Source organism: Piliocolobus tephrosceles, chromosome 1 (genome assembly GCF_002776525.5).
Source record: "Piliocolobus tephrosceles isolate RC106 chromosome 1, ASM277652v3, whole genome shotgun sequence".
Lineage (NCBI taxonomy): Eukaryota > Metazoa > Chordata > Mammalia > Primates > Cercopithecidae > Piliocolobus > Piliocolobus tephrosceles.
Window position 1 is genome coordinate 57,312,298 of NC_045434.1, and position 25,039 is coordinate 57,337,336.

Sequence of the window (25,039 nt, forward strand, 5' to 3'; positions counted from 1 at the left end):
AGACGGTCTCGATCTCTTGACCTCGTGATCCATCCGCCTCAGCCTCTCAAAGTCCTGGGATTACAGGTGTGAGCCACCGTGCCCGGCCTAAAAATTTGCATTTCTAACATGCTCCCAGGGTGATGTTGATGTTGCTGGTCTAGGGACCACCCTTCAAGAACCACTAATAGAAAGAATGGCCCAAAATGTTGACAGTAAGGTGCCTGAAGGTATTAACATTCTGGTTTTATCCCTTAGGCTTGTGAAACTGAATAGTTGAGGTGGCTCATGAAAGATGCCTCTATCCTCAATGACATGATAAAAGCAGGCAGGTGCCTAAGCTCGTAAGACTGAGGTAAGGAATGCCCTACTGTGAGTTCTGGAAACAGGCTGCTTGCTGCTCTTTCCACAGGCAGATGTTTCATTGTGACATCAGGATGTGACCCAATATAAGAGCTGTGCCTTTTTTCTTTCCTCATATGTGCCCTAGTACTATTTCAGTTATTTAAATTACTTGGCATGACCGATGACCAGATAGTTGTATATGCATAAAAAGAGAAAACTGGAATGGAACTAGATGGAAATAAGAAGTCTGTCTCTTTCAAAATCTCTGTGTGATGTGTGAGCAGATCTGTGAGCAGTACCAGGATACAAGCTTTCAGGCAAGAAGTACTTTTCTCATCTACACATCTACAAACCTGGATTTGGCTCTCTTCTGTCAACATACCATAAGCAACTTCTTTGGAAAAAGAAAAAAATTCAGCTTTTTCTCAGAATACAGCAAACTGTTTACACAATAAAATTACCTGTTTTGTAGCCAAAGTCTCCATTTCTAATCGCTTTTTGTTGACATATATTTCCTGTTCAAGATGCTGCTTTGCCTTTTGTAATTCCTCAATTTTGTGATTAGCCTTCTGGTTATTTATTTCCTGCATTTTTTTCCTTTGAGACTCTTCTCTCTTTAAAGAATGATAATAAAAAATAACCCAGGCAAAAAAAGTAGCAAAAAAGTACAAAAGTCCCTTTCTTTAGCCAATGTACAAGAAATTACTCACTAATAGAAAAGTTGCCCTATTAAACCTTCTCCACTTCATTCAGGTTAACTAAAAATAAATACCACTAGTCAAACTTTTTAACAGTATTCTCTAAAATGGGCTTCTGGGAACCTAAGATTTACAATAAACCATGGAGACAGCCATGACTCAAGCGGCTAGAGGACAGAAGTTTCTCTTTATTTTTCTTCTTCTTCCAGTAGTCATTGTCTATTATTACCACGAACTTGTCTCTTTTCTTTTCTTTTTTTTTTTTTTTGAGACAGGGTCTTACTTACTCTGTCAAGGTTCACTGCAGCCTTGACCTCCCTGGGCTAGGTGATTCTCCTATCTCAGCCTCCTGAGTAGCTGGTGGGACTACTGGCGCATGCTACCACGCCCAGCTAATGCTTTAAACTTTTTGGAGAGACCGGTCTCCCTACATTGCCCCCGGTTGGTCTTGAACTCCTGGGCTCAAGTAATCTGCCCGCCTTGGCCTCCTAAAGTACTGGGATTACAGGCATGAGCTCCCATGCCCAGCCCTGACTTATTTCTTAAAGTAAAATTAAAGAGGGCCGAGACTCACTGTGGCTTTGATTCACTAATCTCTGATCTCTCCCATCTCCCAGTTCCCTTAAAGGGACGTAATCAACTTTATAGGCAACACATCACTTGGGGCACATTGTCGGGAAAAAAAATAAAACCAATTCTGCCTTTTACCAGTTCTGCTTCCAGTGCTTTTATTTTGCTTTCATACGCAGCTTTTTGAGAAGAAAGCTCTTGCTGAGCCATTTCTTTTGCAATCTGGATTCCTTGCATCATTTCTTCCTTTGCCTTCAACTGCGCCTCTTTTATTTCTGCTTCGAGTCTACAATGTAGCAAGATGTTTACAGGATACATGTTAAGAATTCTTTATACATCATAATAGTCTTAATCCTACTGAAAAGTTTTCCATTGAACAAAAGTTTAAATCTTAAAACTTAATTTCTGACATTCTATCAACAGTGTTTTTAAAATCTTCACTGGCTCTACAATTGTTTACACTCAAAATTTAAACACATAGGATGAAAAATTGCTTATTTCTAACTTAGTTACTATTGCAGATGCCTGATATTTAAATAAATATATTTTTCTAATGCTTAAGGAAAATAAACCATGCAAAAATATGTCATAATAAACAGTGCAGTAAAATTACAGTTAATATTATAATAAATACAAAACAAGGTTGTTTTATGTTAAACAAACTCGTTAGAGCAAAAATTATATTTCATACATCAACAGTTTTTATGTTTAGGTCATAAGTTAGGAAAATATTGAAATGACTAAAAATACATGATACAAGAGCTGATAAGGTAGAGATTATATCATGTATTTTAAACCATTTATAATAATTTGATGTTTTGATAAGTCAAAACATGAAATTAGCTTTGTCACTTCTCCATATATGGGAGAGAAAGCATCAATGATTACAGAAAACTAAAGACTCTTTCTTCTCAATAAAATCAGTGCTTTAGTAACTACATTATACAGAAATTTCTATTCCCAATTTTACTGAAAAAAAGAATAAGAATATCAAAAAGAAGGCTAGTGGATATCACAGCTAGGGAGAGAGGAGAATGGCTATTGTTTAACAAATACAGAGTTTCAGTTTGTAATAATAAAACATTTCTGGAGATGGCTGATGGTGATGGTTTCACAACAATGTGAAGGCACTAGGGTGGGCACAGTGACTAAGCCTGTAATCCCAGCACTTTGGGAGGCCGAGGCAGGTGGATTGCTTGAGCTCAGGAGTTCAAGACCAGCCTGGGCAACATGGTGAAACCCTATCTCTACAAAAAAATACAAAAATTATCCGGGCATGGTAGTGTGCACCTGTAGTCTCAGCTGCTTGGGGGGCTGAGGTGGGAGGACGGCTTGAGGCCAGGAGGCGGAGGTTGCAATGAACCAAGATCGTGCCAACTGTACTCCAGGCTGGACAATAAAGCCAGACTCCATCTCAAAACAAAACAAAACAATGTGAAGGTACTTAACGCCTTTGGACTACACAATTAAAAATGGCTTACATGGTAAATTTTGTGCTATTTATACTGTATTCAATAAAAAAAATTATTTTTAAAGAGCAAAAGTAGGTTGAGGCTTCTTAAAAGGTGACAAAGCAGTTAGTCTAGTCTGTAACTAGTTCTTGATTCCTCCTCCTTTCATCCTCTTTAGTCATCAAGACTTGTCAATTTTATCTCCTTTATGTTTCCTTCCTACCTAACCACACTATATTTATCTTACTTTGATAGTCTCTTAGCTGCATTTGCAGGTTTTAAGCTTGCTCTATCTCTAATACATTCTCCAGATTTGAGTGCTGGTGATCTCTCTAAAAATGTGATTCTGATTATGAGTGTCTCACGTCTGCCCAAAATTCTTTAATGTTTCCCTTATCCTTTTAATATAAAGTCCAAAATCTTTAGCATTTTATTTGTATATACTTTACCATTTAGCTTACAAGGATACTGCTTATGCCAGAAATCCTACAATACTGCATGAACTAAAACTGGGGCACAAGAAGAAAAGAAAAACAAAAGTACACTTTCCCAGTCTTCCTCTGGCTAAATTCTAATCGTCTATTGGGATTCTCCTCTATGGGACGTCTTCTCATCTTCTAGAAACCTTCACTGATAACTGGTCAGGGCCAGGTGTCACCCCGTGAGCTTCCACACCACACAGTTCAGGACTCTTGTCAGAGCACTGTGTCACAGCACTGTTAGAACTGTCAGCCCCTCGAGATGATGAATTTCTCCAACACATGAGCTAAATTTCAATCCTTATTCTTTATATCCCCAGCATTTGGTACAGTGACAGACAAATAATAGATGGTCAATAAATATTTGCTGAACTAATGAATGTACCAAGAGAAAAAATTATATCACTAGAAACCAGCACCCAAAGAGTTAATTACTAGAGACTGGCACAATATGATTAACTCTGTTGTAGATCTCTCTCATACACTTACTATTTCATATCAACAGCAATACTCACTGTGATCTCTGTGCCATGAGCAACTCATTTTTGGCAAATTCAAAGTCTTTTGGACCCTCACTTATAGGAGTATCTCTTCCGGATGGCCTTTTTCCTTTCTGGACTTCTACTGGATGATTAAATCTAAAATAATGATCTCCACCAAGAATCACTCGATCACCCTAAAGCACACAAAAAAATGTACTACTTGAGATGAGTGTCAACCAAAAAATTACATGAGAAAATTCATTATGCCCAATAGTTCAATATAGTCTAGTATTAACGATAAACATAAACATCATAGCAATAAACATTTATTACTTATTTTTTTCTTTTGGCACAGAGTCTTACTATGTCACCCAGGCTGGAGTTCAGGGGTGCAATCTCAGTCCACTGCAACCTCGGCCTCACGGGTTCAAGCGATTCTCCTGCCTCAGCCTCCTGAGTAGCTGGGATTACAGGCATGCGCCACCACGCCCAGCTAATTTTTGCATTTTTAGTAAAGATGTAGTTTCACCATGTTGGTTAGGCTGGTCTCGAACTCCTAACCTCAAGATCCACCCACCTCGGCCTCCCAACGTTTATTACTTTGTATATACCAAACACTGCATTAAGCACGTCATAAATCTCTTAACAACAGGGATGTGTTCTGAGAAGTACACTGTTAGATGATTTCACAGTTGTGTGAACATCATGGAATATACTTACACAAACCTAGATAGTATAGCCTACTACACACCTAGGCTATATGGCATAGCCTATTGCTCTTAGGTTATAAACCTGTACAGCATGTTACTGTACTGAATACCGTAGGCAACTATAACACAATGGTAAATATTTGTATATCTAAACAGAAAAAAAATACAGTAAAAATACAGTATTATAATCTTATGGGACCACTGTGATATATGTGGTCCCTCATTGCCCAAAACATCATTATGAGGTGCAAGACTGTATGTTATCTCATTTACCATTCACAACAACTCAGTGAGATACATATAATCATCCCAATTTTAGGAATGAGGAAACTAAAGAGCACAAAGCTTAATAATAACAACAGACATTCATTGAGAGCTTACTATTGGCAGATACTATTCTAAGAACTATATACACAAATTATTATTTCAGTTAATCCTTCACTATCCCTGAAAGGCAGAATATACAGTCACAATATGTCTGGGTTTGCCTGCAACACACTGCTGATGTTTGTTCTCTTGATGTAATTATTAATAAAGATCTCAAAGTGTCCTGACTTGGGTGATAGTGTTTAATCACCTAGTTAAATAACTTGCCAAAGGTCACGTAGCAAGTGGCAAAGCCAGGATTTCAACCCTGTCTGTCTGATTCTAAAGCCTAGGACTTTATAGGACACATAATGATGCTGTTAGTGGTCAGCTCTTCAGGTACTGATTCATATAAATATAACTTTTGTCTTTGCACAAGAAGGCAATCAATAGGAAAAAGAATTTTTGAAATGAAAAAGTACTTAATCTGCTTCAACACCCTTATCTTATAGAGAAAACCAGAACTCAAAGAAATTAAATGACTTGTCCAAAGTCAAAGTTTCTTATATTGTAGTACCCATCCACTTACATGATGTAACACTGTGAGTTCCAAAATATGTTTTCCATTTACGTATGTCTTTGCTTCCCCAAGTGGGATAATACTCACTGTCCCACCTAAATTTGTGATAGTACTGTTAAAAAAAGAAGTACATTGTTACAATTATAGAACACACTAAAAAGTAAGAAAAAGGCAATATGGGATAATTCTGCTTGGGTTATTCCTTTGGTGTTAAGGTTCATACCAATATGTAACAATAACTTTAAATGATTTTAGTTTCCTCCAACTAGATTTTTTATTTTCATTTTTTGAAACAGAGTCTTGCTCTGTCACCCAGGTTAGAGTATAGTGGTACAATCTCAGCTCACTACAACCTCTGCCCCCTGGGTTCAAGCAATTCGCCTGCCTCAGCCGCCCAAGTAGCTGGGATTACAGGCAACCACCACCATGTCCAGCTAACGTTTGCATTTTAGTAGAGATGGGGTTTCGCCATGTTCATCAGGCTGGTCTTGAATTACTGACCTCAAGTGATCCACCTGCCTTGGCCTCCCAAAGAGGTGGGATTACAGGCATGAGCCACTGCATCGAGCCTCCAATTAGATTTTTGAAGTGTGGTGAAAAAAGCCTGGCCTCTAGCAATCCGATCCACCAGTGGTGGGAATATTTTTCATTGGGTGTATTTTTATTATAACTTCTTCAAAAACAAAAACCTTCCCCAAAAAATTAAAAAAAAAAAAAAAAAAAAACTCTAGCAAAAAACATTAACATATTGCCAATGATTTCTTATGAATAAAATAGTTTTAAGTGTTTTTTTAATTTTCTAAGCTTCTGGTTTTATATATGAGCTTTAACAGAAAGAACAAATATTTTTCCCCTCTTGAAAACTGGGGTACTACAGAGGAAGGAAAAACATGGAGATCAAAGTGTACTTCTTAAGTAATCTAATTAACTGGATGATAAGGTGATACTGTGGAAAATCAGCTATAAGTGCTACATATTTGAGACTTTTTATTCAGAGAACAGGAAAGAAACTCCAAAGTCCAATTCATCTTTGGACTAACTGGATAGAAAGAAAAAGAAAAACTGCAACAAAAGCTGAGTCCTAACCAAAGACCTTTTTAGCTGTTGACGAGGCTCCAAGATATGTGATTAGAGAATAATAGTTTAATTAAAGCATCCAGAGAAAAGTATATGGAAAAAATAGTTCATCCTTAGCCACTATATCCCTCCCACCATTCTAGTGTCTTATCCAGGTGAAGGTTTACACAATGTGTACTTGTTCTGATCCCTTTCCTCTCCTAATTATATCCACTCGGCTCTCAAAATTCCATGGCCTACCATTCTGGACTCCCCACAATCTGGCTTCAACCACCAACCTCCCTCATCTGCCACTATTTTCCATAAGAACCCCATTTCACACTCAGTCAACCATATGAATACTCTGAATTTGCCTTAATGTCAGCTATCCTCCTTTCTTTGAATCATTCCTTCCAGATAGGACATGCTCTCCCTTCTTGCAACCATTCTTGAAGGCCCAACTACAGTCCTCTAAGAAGCTGTTCTTTAGGGTTTAAGTTAGAAGTCAATTCTTCCTTCTCTTCACTTTTAAGCAGTAAGTATGCAGCACTCATATAACACTTAATATGCATTAATAAATACTGAAGTTCTTTTTTTCTCTTTCACATGACCAGCCTCAGCCATGAAGTTCTTTTATTCATTAAGCCTCCAAGAGCCAGGTATGTGTCAGCAGTGAAGACAGACCTGAAACCAGCTTCTCTCATGGTCTAGTGAATGAGATAAACTGAGGAAGGTACTAAAAATGGAAGTAGAGGCAAGCAGGAGGCTTCCAAGTTCCTTACTGGACTCTTAACTCTTTGGGAGCATTTTCTGTATCTTTGCCACAGATGTTAATAATTCTGTATTTATTTGTTAAAGAAAATAATTAATTAATAAAAGAGCAAAAGAACCTAAAGAACAAGAGGATATGCCCGACCAGATATAAAGATTCATAGCCAGGTGCAGTGGCTCACGTCTGTAATCCCAGTACTTTGTGAGGCCAAAGCAGGTGGATCACCTGAGGTCAGGAGTTCAAGAGCAGCCTGGCCAACATGACGAAATTGTCTCTACTAAAAATACAAAAATTATCTGGGCATGGTGGCGTGCACCTGTAATCCCAGCTACTTGGGAGGCTGAAGCATGAGAATCACTTGAATCCAGGAGGCAGAGGTTACAGTGAGCCAAGATCACACCACTGCACTCCAGCCTGGGTGACAGAGTGAGGTTCCATCTCCAAAAAATAAAAGATATAAAGATTCATTACAGGCTGGGTGTGGTAGCTCACACCTGTAATCCCAGCACTTTGAGAGGTCGAGGCAGGCGGATCAGCTGAGGTGGGAGTTTGAGAATAGCCTGGCCAACATGGTGAAACACCATCTCTACTGAAAATATAAAACTTAGCCAGGCATAATAGTGGATGCCTGCAATCCCAGCTACTCGGGAGGTGGAGGCAGGAGAATTGCTTGACCCCAGGAGGTGGAGGTTGCAATGAGCTGAAATGGCGCCACTGCACTCCAGGCTGGGAGACAGAGCAAAACTCTCAACCAAAAAATAAATAAATAAAGATTCATTACAAAGTTTCAAGTAATTAACACTATAGGGTATTAGTAGGAAGAAATAGATTCCCATATTTTTAGGAGTATTTTGTAGGAGCACTACAGATCCCAAAAGAAGCAATAAACTATTTAATATATGGTACTGGGAGAAATGGCTGTTCATGTGGAAAATATATGAATTTAGACCCCTAATTCCCACCAAATAAAAAATTCCAGACATTCAATAACTTAAATGTGAAAACAAAACTTCAAAAAATCTAGAAGAAAATTTAGGAGAAATTTTCTCAATGTAGAGATCATAGAGACCTCTTTTTTTTTTTTTTTTTTTTTTTTTTTTTTTTTTTGAGATAGAGCTAGAGTCTCACTCTGTCACCTAGGCTGGAGTACAGTGAGGTGATCTTGGTTCACTGTAGCTTCCACCTCCCAGGTTCAAATGATTCTCATGCTTTAGCTTCCCAAGTAGCTGAGACGACAGGTGCCCACCACCATGCCGGGCTAATTTTTGTATTTTCAGTAGAGACGAGGTTTCACCATGTTGACCAGGCTGATCTTGAACTCCTGGTCTCAAGTGATCCGCCCACCTCGGCCTCCCAAAGTGTTGGGATTATAGGCGTGAGCCACCGCACCTGGCCAGAACATTCTTTCTCTCTTTTTTTTTTTTTGAGACAGAGTCTTGCTCTGTCACTCAGGCTGGAGTGCAGTGGCATGATCTCAGCACACTGCAACTTCCACCTCTTGGGTTCAAGCGATTCTTGTGCCTCAGCCTCCCAAGTAGCTGGGATTACAGGCGGGCACCACCATGCCCGGAAAACTTTTTGTATTTTTAGTAAAGACGGGGTTTCATCATGTTGCCCAGGCTGGTCTCAAACTCCTGAGACAATCCGCCCACATGCCTGTGCTAGGATTACAGGCATGAGCCACCACGCCCAGCCAGAACATTCTTTCTTTAAGACATAAAAACTGACCTACAATAAAATTAAGAACTTCAATCAATCAAAAGGCACCAAAGAGAGTAAAAAGATGTTACACATTAGAAAAAAAGATATTTATACCAAAAAGCTCATGAAGGATTGGCAACTCCTACAAATTAAGAAATAAACAAATCGGTTGAAAAATGGACAAAAGATATGAAAAGGCAAGTCACAATAGTAAACAAAAATGGCCAATCAACACATGAAAAAATGTTCAACCTTATTATTAATCAAAGAAATGTAAAACGAATCCATAATGATGTACTATTTTATGTTCATCAGATTGGCATAAATTAAAGTCTGACAGTACTAAATATTGGCAAGGATGTAGAGTAACAGGTATTCTCAAGGCCAATGAGAGTAAAAATCCATTTTGGAAAATAATTTGAAATTATCTACTAAAGTTGAACATGCACATATTCTACAACCTAGTATCTCTACTCTTAGACATACAATTTAAAAGCGCTTTCCAAACTTTATAAGAGATAAATTCATACAATGGAATGCTTCATAGCAGTGAAAATAAAACAGGACCAATGTACATAAATCTTAGAAACACAATGTAGAGTCAAAAAAGTTTACATATACTATCATTCCAACAATATATACAAGTATCATTCCATTCATATGAATAAAATTCACACAAAATAACATTTTTAAATTGGTCAATCCAACCAAAAATTTTGTTATGTAAGATAGATAGTTTATTTTCATGTGCATCATTATAATTCTTCAATCAACAGATCAAGTATGCCAAAACAAAAACAGAGCTTTACACTGTACTTTATATTGACAGTAACTGACCTATCATTCTTACAATACACTCAGAATGTATGTTTTTCCTGACTAAACAATAGGTTTGAAGAATTATACCAAACAATAAGTATCAATGAATATGCCATATGAAGGAAACCACATGTTATCAAGATATAGAACAGGTGCCTTTTCTTTTTTTTTAAAGGATTAACATACCAATGATCATCAGCAATCAGCACCCCAGATAACTGAATATCATGGCTTGAATTTGGTTTATACTTTCCAACTGTAGTTGTTCCTTCTTTTATCATATATAGCAGCATCTCTGATAGTTGTGGATCTTCATTCAGATTAACAAGGTTTGGTAAATGATTGTCCATTTGAAATGTAATTCCTGCTTTCTGGTAGAAGTCAGAAAAAGAAATTAATCTTAATCACAGTATGAAATTGTTAAATTCACCTAAAACAAATGGTCTATATTAAACATTAGAACAATTCTATATGAAGTCTCACTAAATTACTTGTTTGAGACGGAGTCTCGCTCTGTCACCCAGGCTGGAGTGCAGTGGCATGATCTCGGCTCACTGCAACCTCTGGCCCCTGGGTTCAAGCAATTCTCCTGCCTCCGCATCCCATGTAGCTGGGATTACAGGCACCTACCACCACACCCGGCTAATTTTTGTATTTTTAGTACAGATAGGGTTTCGCCATGTTGACCAGGCTGGTCTCAAACTCCTGACCTCAGGTGATCCACCTGCCTCAGCCTCCCAAAGTGCTGGGATTACAGGCATGAGCCACCGTGCCTGGCCCTAAAGGTTTTTTAGACTCTCTCCTCCTTCCTTAGAATCTCTCCTTTGTTATCTCCCTACCTTCTTTGTCCTTCACCATCCTCAGTCTACTCATATATCAATCTATCATCACCAAATTGGATCTATTCATACTGACTGATGGTCTTTAGAATAGATCAGTTTCTTTTGTTGTATCTTCATTGCCGTCACCTTAGGCCCCCATCAGCTCACACCAAAACTATGGAAGCAGCCTCCTGATCACCATCAACAGCTTCTGTTTTCAATCCATCTTATATCCTATGCCAGTTAATTCTCTTGAAAGGATATTCTCAAAATGTAAATCCCTGGTCACTTTCAACAGTTTCTCATTTCCTACAGGATAAAACTTAATTTCCTTGGCCTGGAAATCAAGTCCTACATAAACTAATCATAACATATCTTTCCAATTGTATCTCCTTACGATCTCATATAAACTGCTTCCAATAAAACTGATCTACATACCCTTTCTAAAGACACCTCAAACTTTTCTACCTTTACTTTCAGAATTTTCTCTTCCGAGAATGCTCTCTTCCTTTATTCTTCCTATTAAAATCTTATGCAAACTTCAAAGCCCATCTCAAATGCCACCTCTTCTATGAGGTTGGATTGGCCACACCGTGGAATTTTCCCTCCTTCTCCTGAATTCTTATAGTACTCCCCTCCTCCAATCACTTGAAATACTTTTCATTACATTAGGTTCAACCATATGAAACTGCCAGTGTTCAACCATTCTTTACCTACAAAAATGGCAATTGCTTATGACTCAATCTAATGAAATCACATTGCATTTCAGTCTTCTATTTACGTTTTGTAAATCTCTCTCTGGATCACAAACTCTCTGAGGGATGAAACTGTATTTAATAACCTTGGCTTCCCCTGTGCCTGGCACAGCATAGACACTTAATATATATTTGTAGAACCAAAGTAAATATAACAAGATGGTTTATTCATATTTTAACTTTCCAACTAGCGTATGGACTGGCTCTAAGCAATCAGTCTTCATCTTAACATTTCTTTATATTAATTTTCCTTATGGTATTGCTCTGTACAGAGTCAGTATACAGTAAGTATTTGAAACATTAAATTTACATGCATTGGCATATTGGCGATATTTATTTATTGGCATATTTCTTTTATTTTCAAATCAGTTTAGAAAGTTGAAATAATACCTGTAACTCTTTTGTTTCTTGAAGTTTTCTTTTTTCAGCTTGTTCAAACTTTTCTTTCCACACTCTTTCCAAAGACAAAGAAAATAATAAGAGTTAAAAACATCCAGATATATAAGATTGAGAGTCAAGAGACAATCAGTGAAAATTAAGGAACTACCTAGTAATATTTAAAATATGATAATCTGGGAGTGGGCTGCTCTATTCATAAGGAAGGTAGGGAAAAAGACTCAGTATCCTCTTGAGGTCCCTGCAATTCCTATGATTCTAGAGCAACACACTTAACATTTAGAGTACTGACTATATTCTACCTTTGCATTTCTGCCATGTCTCTCTCCTGTTGATGCAGTTTCATTCTTAAGGATGTTATTTCTTGCCGACAGAGCCTGTATCGTTCAGGGTCAATATTCCGATTGTTTCGCTGAGCAGCTTTTAGCTTTGCAATTTCTGCCTTCAATTCTGAAGATTTATACAAAGATGCATGAATAATAACATTTAATATATAATTTCCACAGTAAGCATAATCCTCCAATCTTCTATTTCATTTGAAGTTTTAAATACAGTATTACTAAATAAAATAGAATATTGGAGAAATCAGCTTTATTTTACTTATATAACCTATAAATCTTTACTTAGTCTTAACCTGAAATATGCTCCCATATTAATGAACTTTCCCTGTTCATAAGTAGGAAAGCTGTATAATGTATTGACCAAAGTGGGACACTTTCGAGAGGCAAAAGGGGAATTGTTAAAGTGGAAGTAAGTTTATTTAAAAAGTAAAGAAATAAAAGAATGGCCATTCACTAGGCAGAACAGGCAAAATCAAAGATTTTTCAAGCTAGAATTCAGAATATTTATTTATTTATTTAGACAGAGTCTCACTGTCACTCAGGGTAGAGTGCAGTGGTGCAATCTCGGCTCATTGCAACCTCTTCCTCCTGGGCTCAAGCAATTCTCCTGCCTCAGCTTCCCAAGTAGCCAGGATTACAGGCGTCCACCACTGCGTCTGGCTAATTTTTGTATTTTTAGTAGAGACAGGGTTTCCCCATGTTGGCCAGCATGGTCTCGAACTCCTGACCTTAAATGGTCCGCCTGCCTCGGCCTCCCAAAGTGCTGGGACTCTAGGTGTGAGCCACTGCACCCGGCCCAGAACACTTATTTTTAATGAAAACAGTCCCACTTGTGAAACACAAGGGATCCAAAAGGGAAAGGATGGACCAGGATAGAGAAAACAGATTCTTCTCTGGCTCATATATCTGAAGTGTCTATCACCTTCTGCTAAAAAGGGCAAGAGGACAAAGGGGCATGAAAAGATGATAGTTCTACATCAGCAAAGATAAAACTGTACAAATCAAGATTTCTTGCAGGCATTAAAGTCTATCCTAAATTGATGATTACTTAGAGATAAACAGAAAGCAGTATTTAGCATAAATGAAGTTCAACCTATACTAGAAACTCAAGCTCAAATTGTCTTTGGGTCAATGAACTAAGCATGAGCAGAGCTAATACATAAAATGTCAATGGAAGAGAGGTCATAAAAGAAAAACATTAAATATTTTTATTGGTTTTTTGCTGCACACATCTATGACTCAGTGTGTAAATTTATTGTTTAATGCTTACTGTTTCCCCCTTACCCGGACTCTGTTTTCTATGTTCTTTTTCTAATTGTCTTTCTTCTTATTTATTATCTGTCCTTCTACTTATCATCCTCCATCACTATAGGCTGATGACTAGAATCTATTAAAATAGTTATAGAAAAAAACCTCTGATGTTCATAAATTGCATATTTTAAGACTGCAACTAATAATACCTGAAACTAAATTGTGGCAAAATAATTTTTAAATTCCGAGAAAATATTCACCTCTAATTAACTTAGCATTCATATCTTCATTTACTTTGGCAATGTTGACTATTAAACGGGCTTGGTTAGCATATCTAAGTGTGCTTAATGTTTCTTCTATGTTGCTGGCAGCAGGACTAATCGTAGCAATCATTGCAGTTTTTGAATTTCCACCCAGACTTTCTTTTAACAGCCTGCAAGAAAAAAAAGTCATAATAAGACTTTGCTTCTAAAACAACTTAATAACGGTAATTATCTAGAAAGTACAAAACAAATCAATAGGGTATATAATACAGCATTATTATACTCTATTCAAATACCATTTAAAACTTTTTCTGGTATTTGTAACTATTTCTAGATCTCATAAACACTTTTTCTCTCTTACACTTTTTATATTGTTTGAGGAGGCAACAATCTGGGCAGAGATTTTAAAATGTGGTTAATCATCAAGTATTTGTGACAGTGAGCTACCATAGGGAAGGTGCTGTGTGTCTTAGTCATCTTTGTATTCCCAGTGCTACCACAACCTTTTGAAGTAGGTGTTCAATAAATGTAGAAAATGATGAATGAACATTGAAACAAAAATTCTATATTGTACTACAAGCAAAATCTTTATTTTAGAGAAAAACAGTATGAGACTTTAAACATATATCAGTGCAAAATGAATATCACTATTTTTAACTTTCATAAGACATGAAAAAAATCAGATTTTCCCTTACAGGTTTCAAGATGGCAACTACATTATAATAAACCAATTATAAAAACACATTACCCTCAAGTAAAGATGTAGTTCTTATCGTAAATGCCTATCAGAACTGAACATGAAATCCGTACAGATGTAATCTGAATGTAACATACTGAAAATTAAATATACATTCACTAATGAAAACATTTTTGAGCACCCATGTATTAGTCACTGTGTAGTAAGCAGACAAAATAATTCAATTTCTCTTTATACAACTACCAATATGTTTGGTAGTACCATATATGTTCAAACATCAGGCACAAATAATAGTTAAGTATAAGAACAGTTATTTACACTCATATAGTACATATTATGTAATAAGAATTGTAACTAATAATCCTCACTTACCCCTAAAACTAATAATCCTCACTTACTGACTTTATTCCTATTTTACAGATGAGGAAACAGGCTAGAATATTAAGTAATTTACCCAAAATCACAGAGCTTATAAGATGCTGAGCTGAGATTCAAATCCAGGTAGTTTGGCTCTAGAATTCATAATGCTTACCACCTTTCTCCATCGCAAAGTTAATGAAGTCAGTCTATCATTCTTTTCCCCATAGTATTCGCTATATTTTATACAATTCTTTACACGTCAAAAGATACTTGCCATGTAAGAACAGATTCACGATAAGGAATAAAAACTCTCTTTTGGTTTGCTTGTTCAGAGAGTGCAGATATAACTTTTCCCAAAGTTAGCAAGGACTTATTAATACTCACACCTTCCTGCATGCAAGAAAAAAAAAATTTTAACTTAAAATACTTCTCAGCAAGAAATTTATTTCACAAAACATATTTCTCCCCTCATATAATTACTGAGTAAACACTTTTTTCTTTTCTTTTTTTTTTGAGACAGAGTCTCACTCTGTTGCCCAGGCTAGAGTGCAGTGGCACAAACATGGCTCACTGTAGCCTCGACCATCCAGGTTCAAGCGATCCTCCCACCTGAGCTTCTCAGGTAGCTGGGACTAGGACTACAGACACATGCCACAACACCTGTCTGTAAATACTTTTTTCTATAAACTACCAACTTTCTTATGACTCAAACATATTTTCTTTAAAAGTTAATCATAACCAAAAAGTATGTATCTCTTTTTCAGCCACAGCATTGCAGTCTATAAACTGCAGATAAAGATGTATTTGGGGGGAGGTTAAGTGTATTCAGTTTGTATTCTCCTTAAAATAATGACCTCAGGAATAAATTTCATCCAAAGGAGAAAACCATTCCATTTACCTTTAGTCGATCTCCACTAGTGTGAGCTGTAGAGCAGCGCTCACTGCCTGCCAGATCTATTAGGTTAATTCGACTTGTTATTCTGTGATCGTGTTCTTCCCCTTCCACAAATTCTGTCTACAGCAAAATGATATTAAATTAAAATAACTTAAGTTCTATGACTTGGCAAACAATATACGCTTTTTAAAGGGAAAGTTGTAGAAGATTACACATCACTCTTTTATTTTTTAAATTGTCCTTTCTTGTTTTTTGAGACAGGGTCACTCTGTCACCCAGGCTGGAGTGCAGTGGCGTGATCACGGCTCACTGCAGCCTTGATCTCTTGCGTTCAAGCAGTTCTCCCACTTCGGGCCCCCGAGTAGCTGGGACTAGAGACACATGCTGCTACACCTGCTACTTTTTTTTATTTTTGGTACAGACAAGGTCTCACTATGTTGCTCAGGCTGGTCTCAAACTCCTGAACTCAAGTGATCCTCCTGCCTTGGCCTCTCAAAGTGCTGGAATTAGAGGCGTGAGCCACCGCACCTGGCCTAAAATCATCCCTTCGTGAATCTGTGATAATTTATAACACAAAAATATTCACACGGTCTACTGAAAAGAATATATTGAGCAGTGGATAGATTATGCCAAAATAAACAAATTACTTTAAAGAGATTACAATCCATAACCACTCAGTTATATTAAAGAAATAACAATAAATAAAAAGTTTAATGCACAAAGATGTTCCTTATCCCAGCATTATAACAGCAAAACATTAAAAAATAATATAAATGTCCAACAGTAGAGAAAAACTTGAGGAACTATAATAATTAATGGAATATTGTATAGCTATTAAAAATTATTTTATAAAAATTTTAATATAAAATTGTTACAGATTTTAACAGTGTAATTTTAAGTGAATTTAATTGTGATGGTAAAAACAACTGCAAGATTATATACCAAAATGTTTAGAGGGGTCCATCTGAGTCGTGGAACCTAGGGCTAAATTTTTAAAAATCTTTTACTTTCTGATGTTTTTCTAAATACTCTGCATAATTACTATACATTATTTTAAAACATACTATCATATATTGATATGATCATATCAATGGTATAATAAGCATCTATTATTGATTTAAAAATTTGGTAAATAGCATACTGCCATAAGTAATTTGGTCATTGACCAAAAGTCATTGAAACTAAGGTATATTCCCTATAATCAAATTGGATTTACATATTTATATGACTGTACTTTTACCTTTTGATTTAAAGAAGACAGTAAGAAAAACATGAATTACTTAAATGTATTTACTATTTTGCCTGTGGAAAAAAAATACCTTGGTCTGGGTCATCACCAGGGTGAAAACTGAATGAGATCGGGAGCTTTTATCATTCATCCCAGTAGCAGCAGTAGCTCTTTGTTTATTTCCCAATTCTAGCCAACTCTTGTAAGAAAAAAGGAAGGAAGATCAGATCAGCAGACTGTAATTCATTGGTATAAAAATTAAGAGCTAACATATTCACATTTGTAATTTATAAAATGAAATGAGTATATATATTTTAATAATTTATATTCCCATTGCCTTTTTTTCTGTCATAGAAATCTGAGGCAAGACATAATAACTTTTTTTTTTTTTTTTTTTTTGGAGACAGAGTCTCGCTCTGTCGCCCAGGCTGAAGTGCAGTGGCCGGATCTCAGCTCACTGCAAGCTCCGCCTCCCGGGTTTAAGCCATTCTCCTGCCTCAGCCTCCCAAGTAGCTGGGACTACAGGTGCCTGCCACCTCGCCCGGCTAGTTTTTTGTATTTTTAAGTAGAGACGGGGTTTCACCGTGTTAGCCAGGATGGTCTCGATCTGCTGACCTCGTGATCCGCCCGTCTCTGCCTCCCAAAGTGCTGGGATTACAGGCTTGAGCCACCGCGCCCGGCCAAGACATAATAACTTTAAAAGACTGTTTCCATAACTCTAAGCTTACATGATGGTTAATATTTTTAATATAGAAGAGCAATTATTTTGATTAAAACTTAACAAACAAAATCAGTTTGTAATAAATTAAAGAAACTAACCTTTTATTTGTAAAACAGCAATTAAGAGAAAATATTTAGGATTATGCTCTTTCTATCTAGTGAAAAGAAGACAAAATGCCTTCAATCTTACCTGGATATCAGTGTAAGAACTGACAACATTCCTATTTTTAAGAAGTGAAAAGACAAAATCAATTTTACTGATGATTATACTCTTGTTCTCATAAAACAATAACAACATTTCAATTACATATTTACTTTCTGAAGATCACAATGGACTAAATCATGAATATTATTTTACTGATTCTCCCAGAATCTTTTATTTTCCCCATTCTTAAAGGACAGGAAATAAAATAATGCTTTAATTTTAACAAAAAGTATGATTTTTCTTAACACAACGAAGCACCTTAGCATCTTAACATAATACTGAAGTCTAAATCACAATACCAAAAGATATACTTTAACACATATGTATATGCATAGGTATATTTATATGGGTGTATATGGGTCCCAATACAATCCCAGATGTATTAAATGCAGCTGAGTTAATACTTAATCACTTTTCTTTTCCTTTAAGAAAGCATTTGGAGTGTTGGAAAAGAAAGTAAAGGACTCCTGGCATGTATCAAACTCTTAACTCTTCTTACTACCTCCTTTCCTGTTTAACTTAGAGTCATAGGTATAAAAAGCAGGTTGAGAGGGAAGATTTAATTAATGATGAAAGGAAGGGGTAAAAGGGAGAAAAAGCAAATATTTACTTCATACTCAGTATAATGAATATTCCATGGCAGACACTTTACAGGTACTGTGAAAGACACAAGCAAGTATATAAACAAGTAACCAACACGCTATGGAAAGAGAGGGAAAACTCAATTGGACAATATCAAGGGTAGAAGGCGAAATAGTTACCCAGGGTTTCAAAGTTAGGCAGGCCAATGAGAATACAATAAAGATTACAGGAGAGTAATATTCACTCTATTCATTTGTTTTATACTCTTTGTCCTTGCTGAGCCAAACACTTACATTGACAGTGCTTCAACATATGGTCCATAAACAGGATGTTCCCTCACTCTCAGCTAGTAGAAGCAAATACATGCATCATTAGGAGTATGACAAATATTTCATATAATTTTAAATGATCGCTTTTTCTATATCTTGAGTTTAAGGTAAGAGATTTGTCTTTATCCAGGAAAAACACACACACACACACACACACACAAAAGCTCTCACAAAAACAAATCTGTGAGGCATTAGGAAATAGCTTCAATATAAAAAACTGTTTATAGTAGTACAACATGCAATAACATATTGTCGCATCAAATGTCTTACTAGTTTTTTTTTTCTTAAAAACTGGTATTAGAATTGTCTAATAGACAATAATTAGAACAATGTAATTTAGCATCAGATGTCTTACCTGTTTGTTTGTTTGTTTTTGAGATGGAGTCTTGCTCTGTTGTCCAGGCTGGAGTGCAGTGGCACAATCTTGGCTCACCGCAACCTCTGCCTCCGGGGTTCAAGCAATTCTCCTATCTCAGCTGCCTGGGTAGCTGGGATTACAAGATAGCACCACCACACCGGCTAACTTTTGTATTTTTAGTAGAAAGGAGTTTCACCGTGTTGGCCAGGCTGGTAGGGAACTCCTGACCTCAAGTGATCCGCCCACTGCGGCCTCCCAAAATGCTGGGATTACAGGCGTGAGCCACTGCACCCAGCTTATCTTCCTAGTTTTTCAGTAAGACATTTGAATTTTAAATCTTGCAGTAGCTATGATTTATATACTTTTAAATGCTCTCTAAAACATATTCGTTAAATTTCAGACATTAAAATTTTTCTTTACTGTTACATTATACATTTTCAACTTTGTGAGCAGAAGCTTTAAACATACAGAAATCATAGAAGCAAACATCAAGTTTTGTTTAAGTTTCTTGATGTTGCCAAAAGTAAACTGCACAACCATGGGCAAGTGAAGAAGGCAGCTGACTTTTTTTTTTTTTCTTGAGACAGACTCTTGCTCTGTCGCCAGGCTGGAATGCAGTGATGCAATCTCGGCTCACTGAAACCTCCACCTCCCAGGTTCAAGTGATTCTCCTAACTCAGCCTCCTGAGGAGCTGGGACTACAGGCATGCGCCACCATGCCCAGCTAATTTTTGTACTTTTAGTAGAGATGGGGTTTCACCATGTTGGCCAGGATGGTCTCGATCTCTTCACCTTGCAATCTGCCCACCTCAGCCTCCCAAAGTGCTGGAATTACAGGCATGAGCCACCGTGCCCGGCTGACTTATTTAGATTTTTGTTTATTGTGCTCCAAGGTCCATTGTAAAATTAAAAATTTTAAATTCAAATAGTTTTTTAAAAAAATGATATAATTGTGAAACTTCCTATTCACAGATTATCTACAAGGTATGAATTTGCTAAGTAACCCATTGAAATACATATTCTATAATAAAACACAATTTTAAAAAGTTTTACTACGTTTTGGCTTATAGACTATTAGGGATCTGGTGTTCAACTTACACGGTCCAACTAAATCTTTGAACAACTATTTTATCTTTAGTTTTACACAATTCTTTATTAAAATAAAGAGATTAAATCTAACAACTAATTTAATTTCTACTAATGATAATGTTCTGCTTATTTTCTTTTTTTATTTTTTGGAGACAAACTCTCACTCTGTCGCCCAGGCTGGAGTACGGAGGCTCGATCTTAGCTCATTGCAACCTCCGCCTCCTAGGTTCAAGCAATTCTCTTGTCAGAGCCTCCCGAATAGCTGGGACTACAGGCGCAAGCCGCCATACCTGGCTAATTTTTTGTATTTTAGTAGAGACAGGGTTTCACCATGTTGCCCAGGCTGGTCTTGAACTCCTGAGCTCGGGCAATCCGCTCCCCTCAGCCTCCTAAAGTGCTGGGATTACAGGAGTGAGCCACTATGCCCAGCCAATGTTCCACTTATTGTCTAAATAATCTAATCGGACTATAGATCCAAACATTTGCTGTCATATATTTCTAGTAAAACTTTAAGCCATATCGTCCAGAGAACTCAAATAATTAGATGTATTTATAAGAACAGAAATTCAAAACAAATAATAAATTGTTTTAATCTTACTGGTTGCTTTCTCTGCCCATTTTCATCTTTACAAACCAGAAGATCATGAATTTTTTCATTATATACTTCAAAGAAGCTCATTTCAATGTGATAGCTGACCTAGTAGGAATAGAAACACAGTATATAATTTATTTTAATGTTTTGCAAATAATATCTGTGATTAGGATCTAGCATCCAAAATATATAAATATATAAATATATAAAAATATCTTACAACTCAACAACGTAACAGCCCAATTTTAAAATGCACAAAGGACTTGAATAGACATTTCTCCAAAGAAGAATATACAAATGGCAAACAAGCACATGAAAAGATGATCAACATCATTTCTCAGTAGGGAAGTGCAAATCAAAATCACAGTGAAAAACTACTTCACACCCACCAGGATGGCAATAATACGAAGAAGAAGTGGAAACCAACAAGTGTGGGTGAGGATGTGGAGAAACTGGAACCTTCCTCCATTGCTAGTGGATGTAAAATGGTGCAGCCACTTGGAAAATAGCTGACAGTTCCTTGAAAGGTTAAAAATAGAATTACCAGGCCGGGCACAGTGGCTCACACCTGTAATCCCAGCACTTTGGGAGGCCGAGGTGGGAGGATCATTTGAGGTCAGGAGTTCGAGACCCGCCTGCCAACATGGTAAAACCACATCTCTACTAAAAATATAAAAATTAGCCGGGCGTGGTGCCGGGTGCCTGTAATTCCAGCTACTTGGGAGACTGAGGCAGGAGAATCGCTTGAACCCGAGAGGTGGAGGTTACAGTGAGCTGAGATCGCGCCACTGCACTCCAGCCTAAGCAACAGAGCGAGACTCCATCTCAAAAAAAAAAGAAAGAATCACCATAGAAATTTGAAATTCCACTCCTATACATCCAAAACAATTGAGAACAGGTATTCAAACAAAAACATGCACCAGTGTTCACAGCAGGACTATTCACAATAACCAAAATGTATAAACAACCTAAATGTCCATCAACTGATGAACAGATAAACAAAACTGGCATATCCATACAATGAAATATCATTCAGTAATTAAAAGGAATGAAGTACTGTATATGCTACAATGCAGATGAACCTCAATACATTATGCTAAGTGAAAGAAGCCAAACACAAAATATCACATACTGCATGATTCCATTTATATGAAATTTCCACAGAACACGTAAATTCATAGAACAAAAGCAAATTAGTAGTTGCCAGGGATTGGGGAGAAGGGGGAATGGATTGCGACTGCTTAATGGGTAGAAGGCAATCTCGGCTCACTACAACCTCCATCTCCCGGGTTCAAGCAATTCTCCTGCCTCAGCCTCCCAAGTAGCTGGGATTACAGGCATGTGCCACTACACCTGGCTAATTTTTGTATTTTTAGTAGAGACAGAATTTCACCATGTTGGCCAGACTGGTCTCGAACTCCTGACCTCAGGTGATCTGCCCGCTTCGGCCTCCCAAAGTACTGGGATTATAGGAGTGAGCCACCACACCCACCCTCTAGTTTCTTCTCTTATCACTCTCCACCCTCAAATTCCATGCTCAAAGCAAAGTAAACAATTTATAGATTCCTAAAGGCTCCCTACTTTTTTGCTTTGAAAGCAAAGCATGGTACATGCTGCTCCCTCTTCCTGCAATGTCCTTCTCCCCTTCTTCACCAAGCTAATAATGCTATGTAGCCTTCAAAAATAAGCTCAGCTGCTCCTTCTTCTAAGAGAATGTCTCCCTCCAACCTTGTATGTTCTCACTTATATGTTCTATCAGAGCATCTACTTTAGTTTGTTTAGCATTTAATTGATTGTACTTGGCTGTTAACTGACTTATTTCTCCCACTACACTCCTTTGAATACAGGAACTGGGTCTTTTAACTCCAGACCCCTAATCTAGCACAATTTTCCCAATTTCCCTTATCATAAAAAATACTGGAGGAAAAGCACGAAAATTGTAAAATCCCAAGCTCTACACCAGACCAACTGACTCAGAACCCCCAGAAGAGATTTTTAGCAAGTGTGCACACACACATACACATGTACATATATGTCCCTGTCAAGAATCCACAGTAATTCTTATGACCAAGTAAATTTGAGGAAAAAAAAAAACTGATCTAACAAGCTGCCTAGCAACAGCAGAATGCTCAGTAAAAGCTAGCTGAATGTATAAATGAATAAGTGAAATCGGAAGTCAGTACAACCTATTCAGGTGTAGTACAGTGGAAAAAGCGTGGCTTTTGAAGTCAACTCTGGGTTCCAATCCCAATTTCACTACTCTTTCTGGTTCACATTGTCCAAAAGTTTATGCCTGCTGTCCTTAGTTAAGTCTGTGCACCTATCTGACTACAAAGACCTGTATAATAGCACATAGCTACCACATTTGTGAGCCTCTACGTATACACAAAAGTAAAGCAAAAACGAGAGAAGACAGAAGAGACAACTTCACTATCACTGCCCACAAGGTGAAATTGATTCTGAATTTAGAATTTCCACCCTCCCTCTCCATACCACTCTTCCAAAGAATAGTGATCTATAAATTAGAACTGATCTTCCATTAAGTATTTCCTTAGTGGCTATGACTGATTTCAACTTAATTTGACTATTTTCTACTCTGATAAGAAGCTTGCAGATATTATAAGAACATACCTCTTGGGTTTGTTTTCTGGCTACTTGAGAAAAAAGATCTTCACAAAATCTTGGAATTATTCCTGGTTCTTCACTAAATCCCATCATCCTGAAAAATACATTATGAATAAGGAGGAAATAAAACTAATTCATTTTTTTTTTAATTCTTTTTGGGGAAATAGGCAGGAAAGGGAATAGGAAGCAAGTTCATGGAATCTCATAATTAAGAATCTGGACTCTGGAGTCAAATCTGCCTGAGTCCAAATCATGACTCCAAGATACTTAACCTCACTAAACTTAAATTTCCTCTACTGTAAAATGGGAATAATAAAACTATGTAATTCAGAGAATTGCTCTGAGAGAATATAAGCAAAGTCTTTAGCACAGCGCCTGGAATATAGTAAGAACTCAAATGTTAGCTACTGTTAAAATGCTGAGTATTTCCTTCTAGGACAGGTATCATTATCATAGCTACCATTTATCAGATGTCCCCCTACTCCTTTCTTTTTAAGAGATGGTGACTAAGTTGCCCAGGCTGGACTCGAACTCCTGCACTTAAGCAATCTTCCTACCTCAGCTTCCCAAGTAGTTGAGACTACAGGTGTGTGCCACCACATCTAGCTTAGACGCTTTACTTTTAATTCTCGCCAAAATACTTACAAGATAACCTCTCTGGGCCTCAGTTTACATAAAATATACAAAGTATAATAAAATGGGGCCAATGATAATTACAAGATGAACTGTATCAAGGTAAATGTGTAAACTGAAGCCCAGAGGCTAAGTAAATTGCCCAAGTTTGCAGAACTAGTATATAAAATGGATGAGATTTGGGCCAAGATCTGTGTGGTTTCAAAACTATATTCTTTCTATCACCCCCATGCCACTTCTCACAAAAGTATATTTAAACACTTAGATAATTGCATTTCCAATACAACTTACGTATATGATTTTCCAGAGCCAGTCTGACCATAAGCAAAAAGACAGGTATTGAAGCCTTCAAAGGCTCTTTCTAGGAGTGGTGCTGCTAGCTTCTCATAGACAGTTGTCTGGCTAGCATAGTGAGGATGACATTCATCAAAAGACCAGAATGAAACATCATAAATAAAACTATAAACTTGTTTCATGTCAGGATGTTCCACAGTTATTTCTTTCCCACTCATGAAGACCACCTGGGATGCTTTTTCAATCTTCTCTCTTGAAAGAAGCACAAAGAAAAAAATCAAGTAACTAAAATTGTCACGGGTATTATTCTCACAGAACATAATAAATACCTCAAAACTATTTAAACGATCTTCCAAGGCAAGATAATCCTTTAGTTTTATGTGGAAAATGCAGATAAGCAAACAATTTTAGTGGGTTTCCAAAATATATTTCCTGTGGCTTCAGTGCCACCGAAGGGAAAATTCCAGATTTCTCCAGAAAACCTATCCTACTTTTACAAGATTTTTTTCCTCTTTTTTTTTTTTTCTCTTGAACTATACCTTTCCCCATCCCACCTACTATAATCTATCTATACTCTTCGTTCAAATCTAGAAACATCTTTATTATACAAAGTTGGGGGGTACCAATCTAAATAAAGCTGGCATAAAATACAAATAA

General features: G+C 37.0%; 1 protein-coding gene across 2 annotated transcripts in view; it reads right to left on the bottom strand.

The window, feature by feature from the left end:
- Positions 1–25,039, bottom strand: part of KIF14 (kinesin family member 14) — a 66,919-nt gene that overhangs the window by 37,134 nt on the left and 4,746 nt on the right. For both annotated transcript variants that reach the window (XM_023224763.1, XM_023224762.1), the window contains 16 exons: positions 24,380–24,634; positions 23,462–23,549; positions 20,837–20,935; positions 18,756–18,808; positions 17,866–17,896; positions 17,047–17,154; positions 15,731–15,847; positions 15,107–15,222; positions 13,773–13,945; positions 12,223–12,370; positions 11,915–11,978; positions 10,135–10,319; positions 5,610–5,712; positions 4,038–4,198; positions 1,731–1,878; positions 786–938 (listed from right to left, as the gene is read on the bottom strand). In XM_023224763.1, the coding sequence (XP_023080531.1) occupies positions 786–938; positions 1,731–1,878; positions 4,038–4,198; positions 5,610–5,712; positions 10,135–10,319; positions 11,915–11,978; positions 12,223–12,370; positions 13,773–13,945; positions 15,107–15,222; positions 15,731–15,847; positions 17,047–17,154; positions 17,866–17,896; positions 18,756–18,808; positions 20,837–20,935; positions 23,462–23,549; positions 24,380–24,634 (2,002 nt within the window). The remainder of the gene's footprint in view (positions 1–785; positions 939–1,730; positions 1,879–4,037; positions 4,199–5,609; positions 5,713–10,134; positions 10,320–11,914; positions 11,979–12,222; positions 12,371–13,772; positions 13,946–15,106; positions 15,223–15,730; positions 15,848–17,046; positions 17,155–17,865; positions 17,897–18,755; positions 18,809–20,836; positions 20,936–23,461; positions 23,550–24,379; positions 24,635–25,039) is intronic.